Source organism: Danio rerio, chromosome 8 (genome assembly GCF_052040795.2).
Source record: "Danio rerio strain M-AB ecotype USA chromosome 8, GRCz13ab, whole genome shotgun sequence".
Lineage (NCBI taxonomy): Eukaryota > Metazoa > Chordata > Actinopteri > Cypriniformes > Danionidae > Danio > Danio rerio.
This window is the reverse complement of record NC_141028.1, coordinates 42648321-42660314: the sequence shown is the minus strand read 5'-3', so window position 1 is coordinate 42660314 and position 11994 is coordinate 42648321. Positions and strand designations below refer to the sequence as shown.

At 33.3% G+C, this 11994-nt stretch overlaps 1 protein-coding gene across 2 annotated transcripts in view; it reads left to right on the top strand.

Annotated features, from left to right (window-relative positions):
* Positions 1-11994, top strand: part of rab11fip1a (RAB11 family interacting protein 1 (class I) a) — a gene marked incomplete at its 5' end in the record, with an annotated part of 34685 nt that continues 22691 nt past the window's right edge. For both annotated transcript variants that reach the window (NM_001446338.1, NM_001446339.1), the window contains 1 exon segment: positions 1-453. In NM_001446338.1, the coding sequence (NP_001433267.1) occupies positions 110-453 (344 nt within the window).

The following is an 11994-nucleotide window of genomic DNA, read 5'->3' as shown; positions in this document are numbered from 1 at the left end:
AGAACAGTTACACACAGTAGCTTTGAACGACGCCGGACACACGGCAAACATCAAGCAGGGACGTACTTACAAAGAGCAATTTTAGTCCCGTTTGAACTTGTATTTAAACATGTCTTTGGGTGACCAGCAGTGGTATCCCACCAGCGTTCAGGTAACCGTGCTCAAAGCACGAAACTTACGTATCAAGGGCAAAAATGGAACGAACGACGCCTATGCCATCATGCAGGTGGGCAAGGACAAGTTTTCCACCTCGGTAGCGGAGAAATGCGTCTCACCGGAATGGAAGGAGGAAGCGACGTTCGACTTGCCGCTGGTACATCAGGGGGACGTGGAACGATGCACGCTGTACATCATCGCCATGCACCGTGCCCTGGTGGGGCTAGACAAGTTTTTGGGGCAGGCTGTCATCAATTTAGTGGACCTCCACGCCAACAGATCACGCAAGAAAACCGAGTGAGTGCTGTTCTGTCTTATACGGAAATAATGTAGATATGACATTATCTGAGTGTCATAAAATATCCCACTGACTCAAAAGTTTAATTCATAAACTGCCGATGAGTTAACCATAGCTAGTTTTGGTCTATGATTCTGCATGGAAAAGTTTTAATACTCCGCCCTTTTAGCACTGCATATTATTATTATTATTATTATTATTATTATTATTATTATTATTATTATTCCTTGACTATTACAATAAAATAATTATCAATAATGCATTGTTTTTATTTTAGTTATTTAACCTTTTCAGGCATTGAATGCAGGCTCTTCGTTTGTTTGTATGGTAACTTTTTTTCTAAAATGTTTTTCCCAATGTTTCCCAATTTTCCTACTCAGCATTTATCAACATTGTCAGAAACCAAATAATCTCAAAGGGGCTTATTTACAAATATGTAGCTGTTATTTTTTTAGTAATTCTTTTAGGTCAGTTTTAATCTTTCAATCAGTTTTAATACGTTTTTATATCTTAAAAGTATTAAAGGCAGTAACCCTTTTGTGTTTCGGAAACTAAAAATAAAGGAAATCGTCAAAAAATCCATGTACAATCTGTTGGCGGATAGTGATAAAGCAAATGACATCTCTACAACGTGTTTTTCCTATGTGACAAGAATCATTAACTTGCAAAATAGGGATGAATATCATAATTTACATGTTTTTTTATTAATTTTTTTTTACAAATTGTATTTATTTTTTGCACTTATTTATTTATTATGCATTTATTTATTTGATTGCATATATAGGCTCTATATTGAGGTAAAGTAGTTTTTATATTCACACATTCAGACTTTCTCCTTAATAATAGAACTTCAGAGAAGTATTCAGTGTTAACTCTAAATAGGTTAAACATATTAATAGCCAATGACTATCAAAGTACAACATTGTTCACAGTCAATTATATGATGTTAATGTTGTGTTGAATTCCTCACATGAGATTCCAGAGCCAATATTTAAAGTAGCCTGTCACAAGTTTTAACTGTACCAAAATGAACAAATGTACAAATATAAAAACAACTTTACCTCAAAATATGATTTTACTATTTAGAATTCACACAGAATACTTTTCTGAAGTTATATTATTAAGGACAAAGTCTGAATGTGCGGCTATAAAACCAACTTTACCTCAATGAGCTGTATTGGTGGGGTATTTACGTTGAATTAGCAGTTATGAATATATTATGATTTTTTTCTAGACATAATTGACTCCATAGTTTATTAATATACTGTAGCTACAGTTTGTTATAATGCAGTTGTATTATTCCCAACACTCTTTTGTTTAATAATTATATTGTAGCATTCTTTGATCTGCTGTCCAAACAAACACAAGTCTACTTGACTGCTATAGAGGAATTTGACAGTCAGGACTTTAATGGTTTACTTTAGTTAGTTAAAAACATTGTATTGATATTTTAGCTTTTGAGCTGCTATAGGGCAGCTGACCTAAGTTTTTTAGTCTATTTGGAAACGTAGGCCCATATTCAAAAATAGAAGGCATGCCAATTTCCCTTTATTTGCATATTAGGGTGGCTGGCTGAACTGTCCTGTTGACTTCCTGTTCTGGCCTTTGTAAGAGAGAAAGTGAAGTGATAAAACCTTTTTTCTAGCTTTGGTTTGGTTATTGGTATTTTGTGTATGGCGAATGAGGCCTTGGCCTGTTGAAGTCCCCTGTATGGACAAATATTGACGATGTTTGTTGTCATAAGCTGTTTGTTTAGCTGCCATAAACCTATTATCACTATTAGTACTTGAAGAGTTTTTTTCTCTCATTTCTTTGTCCAAGATCATTCGTACGATAATTAGGCTGGGATATGTGTCTCAGAAGTCCGTAGTATGACTTAAAACATCTAGACTTGTTATTATTTTCTGCATTGCAACGTCATCAGTTGATCATTGAATTTTTTTTTCATGTGATTTTTATTTTTAAATGTTTTTTTTACCCCTTAGAAATCTTCTGAAAATTCATAGGTTATCATTCCTACCTTGTAAATTGAATAGCAGTTAAACATGACCTTACACAACCGGTCTAACTGTATTACAAATAATGATGTTTTTACATTCCTCTTCACCCAGCCCAGGACAACAAAACTTTACTAGTCATTAACTGACAGGCATGAGTGACACCCAAGGTTGGGCTAATGGTGTGTAACAATGTACATTTAGCTTTTACTTTCCACCACCTGTAAGAAAATTGTGTGCCTTAGTGTGCATGGACACTGTTTTTTTTTCTCTTATGTAACTTTCATATAGACACTACAGCCGCATGTAGTTGATCGTTTACTATAATAGTGTGTGTATGTGTGAACTACTTTGCAATGCAAGAGTTATAGTGAATACTTAATATTTTGATGATTAAATGTTATATTACTTGTATTACTTCTTGTATGTAGTATCAATACATACGAGTAATATAATATTTAATTCTTCAACTTTCAACCCAATTACTTCACTTGACTTAATTTGAGTAAGATTTGAGTCAACTTAAAATTGTCCTCACGTTTGTTGTCTTAATTTCAAGTTCAGTCAACTTTTTTTACAGTCTAGTTACAGTGATATTAATAAGTATACTACTGCTAATAATAGTAATAATGAATATTATAATAGAGCTAGGTGATTAATCGAAAAGTAATTGAAATGGACATTAAGAACCTGTAATCAATGTAATTTTTCCAGGTTAATTTTGTGTGTGGAGTCACGTGACACTGCTCCGATATAGGGCCGATTACAGCGAACGCGCTTTTACGCTTCAAAAATGCGAGGTACACCAGACTGCCAAGAAACAAAGAAGCACGGTACGGTTTATGTTGCTAGTAGGCAATGATTGAATGAGCTGGGTATAGTGCTGCTGTTGATATTGGTTTAATTTTTATATTTAATAACATTGTGAAATTCAAGATTTGTAAGTCATATAGCACCAGATAACTCAAAACAGCAACCACAAGTCTCTTCTCCATCTTCAAAAGTTTCCATAATCATCTTTACAACAGAAACACTGCAGTTACCTCAATGGAAACCCCTCCTATGCTTTCATTTGATTGGAGAATGAAAAAGACATGATTGATGTAACATGCTTTTTCCGCTCAGAGTTGACTTTTTTTATTCAACTGCGAATGCACAGCGTGATACGGCAAAAATGCGAGGCGCAGGCAGCAGGTGATTTAGAATAGGAGGCGCGTAGGGCGCACAAGCAGCGCCCAAGACCCTTGCGGCCATAGGCAAATTCTTTAAAAAAGGTACCTCTCAACGCATGGTATGGGCTGTATGGTCTGGCACAGCCTTTGCGTGGTCTCATAGCTGCGTACCTCTCGAAAAATGTAACTACATGTCACACATTTGCATTACATTGATGATGATTGGAAGTTGCGCCAGATATGCCTTGAGACGGCATATTTTATCTTACGATAAAGTTAATTACATTTAAAAAATTATATTTTCTACATTTGAAAAAATGAAAAATAATTTTATTTGTTTGCAAAAGTGCAAGTTATTTGTTTTCACTTTTTTATAAGACAAAAGTAACTGTTGGTTTTAGATAGTGTGTTTTAATTTCAGTTGTTGAACGTTGACGTTCAATAAATAACCATAGTATATATTGTATGTTTTCTTCAATTATTTTAAAATAAATGAATGCACCCTTCATTCAAAAATTTCTCACTTGTAATATGTGAGCATATTTACTGTATAAAACTTATCCGTGAACTGTGAGGGCAAAAAAAAAAAAATAAATAAAAATTAATTCATATATCGTAATCGAGTTAAGATGTCCAATTAATCCAGATTCTGATTTTAGGCCAAATCGCCCCGCCTTATATTATAATGTACCATTTTATTAATAATTAACTATATTAATCACTAATATGACAAGTGTTTGTTGATTAGATGCATCAAAATAATGCAAATCAAAATGGTTGGGATCATAAACAAAGATGATTATAATAATAAATATAATAATAGTAATAAAAAATGTTCACACAACTGAAAGAATAAATCTATACATTTAGCCTTTGCTTTTAAAAATTTAGAAATATTATTGCTATAAATTAACCTTTATTTTGTACAATTATTATATTACATTATTTGTTATATTAATAGTTACAGTATGTGTATGTATGTATGTATGTATGTATGTATGTATGTATATTTATGCATGTGGGGATTCAGTATGAAAAGATGTTTCAGTGTTTTCTGTTACACTGTAATTGAAAACTGTGCTGCATTCAAAGTTTACATTTGTTTGCTGATTTGTTTGACTTCTGGTTTTGAAAACGCAGAGAAAGGAACACGTAGGACCTATCTTTGTGCCTTGGGTTTGGCCCAGTTCACATGATTGCCATTTAAAATAGGTGTGTACTGTTCTTGAGACTTTACGTAATTATGAAGTATGTTAATCGTTGTGACGTGATTGTTTGGGTGTATTCATAGGCTTATACTGGAATGCGAAGCTCATTATGATGTAATTCTGTATTCAGAATTGATGTAAACATTTCAATATGTGATTATTTGAGGCAGGAGTGTTTTAATGAGGTATTGGCTTAAGTTTTGCTGAATGATTTAATTTGTTGTGTTTTCTCAATTGTAAACAACCTTGTGTTTGTAAGCACTAAAATTTTAATTTTGTTTTAGTTGGTTTTTTTTTTGTATTCAAAGTGAACTCAAATTACTCACTTATGAGTATAAGTAATCAGTTTAACTGTTTGCCTTCAAATTCACCATAAATTCACCATTTTTGTCAGTATTTTTAAACAATTAGTAAACAATTTTGTTGATCTGTAAGAAAAGTTTTGTGTGTGTGTGTGTGTGTGTGTGTGTGTGTGTGTGTGTGTGTGTGTGTGTGTGTGTGTGTGTGTGTGTGTGTGTGTGTGTGTGTGTGTGTGTGTGTGTGTGTGTGTGTGTGTGTGTGTGTGTGTGTGTTATTGCATCTTAATAAATGCCTGAGTATCAGTTTAAGGTGCCATAGTATGAACTGATACAATGTTTAAATTGTTTTCTACCTACATACAATGTAATAATGCTAAATTAGCTAATAATTAGGCTTTGTATTTAGTGTGTATGAGATTAGATTATCTGTGCCTTGTGCTGTAATTTACCCCAGAGTATATTCTTGCTCTGTTTTCAAAATAAGAGTCATGCATACATAGGAAATATAATAATCTATGCTAAACGTAAGGAAAGAACCTGGAATGATGCAGTTAAATTACAAAACTTTTCAGGCCAGAAATTCTAGCACTGTTAGATTTTAAACCATTCTGAACTGGTAGAGTGCATGTGCACATGATGTCGCCAATCTGTTGCCTGGCTGCCAGTTTCTCCATAGCAGCTGATTAGCCAAAAGTGTGCTTTTTTTTTTTTTTTTTTTTTTTTTTTAATTTTTTTTTTTTTAGTTCTTTTTTTTTATTTTTTATTTAACAAAGTAAATATTACTAAAAGTCCCCAAAACCATATTGCTGTTTACATTACACTAAGTTATCACTGTAACCTATGACTCATGCCTTGCACATAGCAATGCATTTCATACTTCTGCATTCTTTTAGTGTCGCTTTTCTCATAACACCCCCAAAACACTAGCTGGCAGTAGAGTTTCTATGCTTCCTTTATTGAGGTTTTTTGCGGGTGTTTTGTTTACACCAGAGATACATGTGATGCTAAGGGGGTCAAACACCGGATGCGCCACACAGCACCATGGATTGTAGAATTTAAACATAGATTTAGGTGGCTGTCCATGCCACAGAGCGCCATTTGAATACTTTCATTATAAATAACATGCGAATGCGCTCGTCTGGTGTGTGATACTTCCAACTGTCATGTGCACGCCGTGTTGCGGCACATCCGGTGTGTGACCCGCTTTAATTAAACAGCTCAAAGTCGCTCTTTCAGAGGTGGGAACCGGCAGATGTGCAACAACTTTTTATCATATAGTAAACATAAAACAAAAGTATCCATCTGGAGCTCCTCCACAGGACTTGACACTTCTTAGACACACACCAATAGACTCGCTTCTCTCGCATTGCTCTCGGCTTACGTTACTTTGGTCTTTTGAATCTATTATTTGTTCTCAGATTACGTGTTTTGACTGAATGCAAAAATAAGTTAATATATTAATTTATTTGACCACGTACACAGATTTTTCCTATTTGACTGATTGCTTGACTTTATTTCTTATATTGTATAAACTTATTGTAATTTATACTTTTAAAGATACTTGTATAGATCTTTAAGATGAAACATTTGTATTGCATTCTAAAGAGTTTCGTTTGCATTCTAAAGAGTTTCGTTATCAGCACCACAGTGAAAATTACATTTGTGTGTGTGTGTGTGTGTGTGCGTGTGTGTGTGTGTGTGCGTGCGTGCGTGCGTGCGTGCGTGCGTGCGTGCGTGTGTGTGTGTGTTGACTGGACCAGGTTGACACAGAAAGGATTGGTTAATCAAAAAGAACCATTCGATCTAATAGTGTAAAAGCAGTTATTTTAATACTTGTTATCATCTAGGAAATGTTGTGGCCAATCAAATGTTGACGGGGTGTGCATATTAATGATCATAACCAGGGCCAATTCTGGCCAAAAGGGTGCCCTAAGTGAAAATTTACTGTGGTGCCCCCACAGAGGAACAAGAACATACAAACATAGGGATTTAAGCATGTATTTATTCATTTATATAAATATGCATATATACGCTCAAAATTATACTTAAACATTTACATATTTACATTACAAAATAACAGTTTACATAAAAAAAAAAAAAAAAAACTGACATGTCTTCTGCAGAAGCATTCCTAATTTCAAACACTTACAAAGGGTAAGGAATAAAACCCTCTCTGTACCTACATAGCTGGTAGGGGGACAGTCTCCAGTGCAGCATCATGTCTGTACCTGTGCAGCTGCTGGTGCCTCTGGAGCTGTGCCGGATCATGCACTAAAGCATTAAACCTGCATATACAATACAGATGAAATTAGTCATTTAAGAAAAAATCTTGACATACCATTAAGACAACGGGCAAGTCATTAATATTCATAATATTTCTAAACTGCAACGAAAATGTGGATTTAACAAAAACTGACACTTGCTGTCAGTATATCAAAGACATTTGAATTTTTTAAGATTTAAAAACTGTACTTTTAAACAAAAACTGTTTTGTTAACATTCAGCCAAAATTAAACATTAATGAATTCATGCAATAATTCATTGCAGCAATAAAACGAAATTAACTTGTCAGCTCAAAGATAACTGCACTTAATTATAATAAATAATACATACAGTGAAATAATCATGCAGTGCATGTGTATGTAACTGGTGTGCAAACAGAATTGTAAAGTATTGCACAAGTTAATAACTATGATATTAATAATTGAGTTTGTGTAATTAGCACCCCTCCACCCCCCACCCCTAGAGTTTGTGCATACTTTGTGTATAGGGACTGGAACTATAACCCGCGAATGTTATAGTTGGTGTATTGTTCTGATTTCCTTTTTTTTTTTTTTTTTTTTGTGTTTTTCTCAAACAAGATTTAAATAAGACACAACTATGTTTGAGGCATATGGTATGTCATTTTCATACTGAATACCTATTATTTAACTTCATTATATGTCACCTTTAATATTCATAATCTAATAAGGTTGTGATATTTTGGTATTTGTTTGTTTCTATTACTGCAAAGAACACAAGTAATTATTTGGTTTTCATTTGTTCTCTCTCCATACATTTATGCACAGCAAGGGATTGAATTTTGCCTCCTCTTTTTCTTAGAGCATGCTGGTGTCATGTTACTGTCCTACTTCAGGGTAATGTTGATATGGCTGCTCTGACATTGAGTTCAGCTGATCGTTGTCACTTGTAAAAGAGTATCTGAATGTCTAAAATAGGAGAAAATACTATATTAATTTTGGAATGGTGTTTACAATAATCTTTTTAAAATCCATTTATATTCTCTCGCAGTTTTTATAAAAATTTTTTTTTTTTTTACCTATTTTAGGTGTTTGCCTATTTTATTTCATTTTGTTTGGCTCTTAAACCAAAATCCAGGCATGCTATGGACCCGCACAGTGGAGTAGCCTACTTTTATATTTAAAGGAAATAATAATCTCCAATGATGCCTTTTTAAGTAGTCAAGAAATGTGTTTTTAAAACTTACAAAGACAGCTGAAGTCAATGATTCGTTTAATTATTTAGTCTATTTTTCCAAAGTATTTTTAATGTTTCTTAAAATAATGTTCAATAAAGGAAAACATTGTTTTTACCCAGACATTTAAAAAGAACATATTTTAGAGAGGTAATTACAATATCGTAATAACTGATACGGATTTTATCACACATAATCTAATTTCTAAAAGTTCTGGTTAAAATGTCAAGTCAACAGCATCTTTAGAAATATGTTTTCTGAGAAAAATGATGTCATGTTCAATTTCCCCCTATTCTGTTATGGTGTGTGTCACATTTTAGCGTTTAGCATATGAGTTACTAAATGTTCATACAGACTAAGGTGTGGTTAATTTGCTAACACTAACCTCAGTGGATCATATTTCCAATTATTTTGCTGTACCTTTATGTGGGCCAACTGTTCCCATGTCATATGACCTCTAAAACCCTTTTATAAAGTGTTATGTTGATGTCATGTTGGCACCAAAAAGAGAGAACATGAAACTTGCTGCACCAGTTAGTTATGCAGTCTCCTTGGGCATTGGCCATTGGTTTAAAGTTTCTATGTAAACACGGGTTTGTGTACCTTATATAAATTAAATGATTCAGAGAGAACTCGTGGTTCCTGTTAACCCTTATTTGCTTAATTCACAGCAAAAATTTGACTCATTTGATTCCAAATTACTAATTTAAAAGACTAAAATTAAAGCATTCATTAAAAATTACTTTTCTATTAAAATGATAAAAAAATTAAAACAAATCAAATTATTTAATAATTTATACTTTAATTAGCTTATGGTTGGAGAAGCTTTTGTTACTATATAAGCAGGGACTAGTGACGTTTTCATAATATTAAGTATGTCTGACTCTAAATATCTCTGTTGCATTTTGTAAAACTGGATTTTAAGGCAACCTCTGTTTAAATTCTTATGTTTAATTCCCAAATTGGAGTAGAAACCTCATAAAAGTCATTTAACATGCACATACACATATATGTAAATCTGGAAGAAATCATTTAGTAAATCCACTTCCGGGATTGCAGTGTTAAATGATAGCAGCGTGTTCCTGGTGGTAGAACACAGTGTAGTCTACTGTTCCCTTCTCGGTCAGAGTTAATGATTGGAGCTGAAGTTAGATTAAGAGTAGTACTTGTTTGTTTTTTACTGTATGAAGAGATAAACCTGGGTGTTAGCTAGCTGCATGGAATGTGTATACTTTGAGAGAATTTGAGAGTGAGCCATGAGAGAATGGTTTGTTTATGGTATTAATGTACATCAAAGTGACTATAAAAATGGGTTTTACTGCCAGGTTGGCTATTAAAAGAAATGGGTCATTTCGTAGATAGCTTTCATATGATGTTCTGGTCTGCGTTTGTCAAGCATCTTTTGTTTCACACTCTTTTTTTCTTTAACAAACTTTAGAGCAGAAGATAACGAGAAAGAGCTCTGGATAATCTTAAAATAACTGTTCTTATCTAATGCCGAACACTGACATCATGAAAACATTCTTTGAGCTTTGATTGCTGATAGGCATGATTTCCCTTTAGTCTTACTCCACCTCGAAACTTTAGATTTGAGTTTTCCAGCTGCGGACTGAGTTTAAGGTCCACTAACATACTGACAGTTTGTTTCCTGACCTTGGGCTTTTCCCATTTTTCTCCAGTTCGGATGTCATTCCAAGCATCATGCACAATGATTGTAAATGTTTTGACCAAGCAACACAAGACTAAGGCCCAATCCCAATTCTGTTTTTGTACCCCTACCCACTCCCTTTGGCCCTTGAAAAATGGAGAAGGGCTTCAAAATTTACGCCATCATATGTCATCGTCATCTCGTTTCATACGATTCTGTATTTATTCCAGTTGCATTATTTTTTGGCATTTATCTTCCAAAAAAATCACTGAAGGCAATGATATCATGTTATCATAACAATTTAATATGGCAATAAGGTTGTAACTCTTCTCTGTGTTTACATCGTGGTTATATCAATCTATGTAAACACACGAAGACAACATTAACATTATAGCAGACACTGTAAAAAGGTCATTCCCAGCCACTAGACTTTTCTGACAGGGTATTCGAGTGTCATCGAGTGAAAGAATGTTATGGGACTGCTATACAGGAGTTATTATTAGGGATTATAGATAGCGAAATTTAGCATGTCAAACACGAAAGCTGTTATGAATGTATTGAAACATGTAAAAAAATCGTAATAATGACAAAAAAATTGTACATGTGTGCAGCCATGCTGCCGTTGTAGATGGGGAGATTTTCTGGGAAATTTTCTTAGTCCTTGATTTCGAGTATGGACCAGAAAAATCTGTTTCAAGGGCTATCTAGCCCTTCCTCTTAGCCCTACACCTTCAAGCTAATGAGAATTGGGACATGAATGTGCAAAACAAGGGGTAAGGGGAAGAATTTGTGGTAGGGCCTAAATGAGCAATTCTATGCAAATGTCAACCTTGCCATGAAAAAAAAAAGTTTTATTTTTTTATTTTTTGGCTTGCATTTTAAAATACTTTTTAAAAATACTCAAAAATGCCTCAGTTAATGTTTTTTTTTTTAATATTTATATTTGATTTACCAAAGTCACACAAGTGCCAATTTCACATTTGTCACATTCATAATGAAGAGATGTCACATCCATAAGGAAGATTTTTCCTCATAAATGCAAAAATTTAAAACAAAATTCAAATAATTTTTGTTCTATAGTAAACCAACTCCTATTCTTTTGATTAACATTATTTCTTTTGGGTTCTGTATTTTATTTCACAGAATTTCTACAAAGTAAGCTGTATGCTATGCTGTACACTGGCATACTTTTTTTGGTCACATCCATATTTCCACATCCAATTTTCCTCATTTAAAATATATATTATAATATAAAATAAGCCTATTTATAATATAAAATTAATATATATATATATAATAAAAAATTCGGATTGATATTTTTCTGATCCCACAACTCTGCTGTTAGTAGTTTTGGAAAATATAAAGTGATGTTTCAATATAATGTTAACATATATTACTATGTAAATTTATGATTTGAGATTTTACTGCCAATGTCATGTCCATAACGCTAGAAGTGCTCAGACATTTTATTATGTTCAACCAACAAACATTTCAGTATAAAGACTGTTTGGATGGATCAAGGGTGGCCAAACTTTTTCTTATGAAGGGCCAAAAATCAAACTTGATTAAAAGCGATTGGCCGAGGTGAAATAAACCAAACTATTACATTAAAGTTGCCACGTTAATGCTAAATACATTGAATACACTTGATTTGCTTGTCGAGGATCATTAAATTTTTAAAAATCTGATTCACGCATAACTTTTAAATGAAACATTTCTTTTCATTTGCTCAACAATTAAA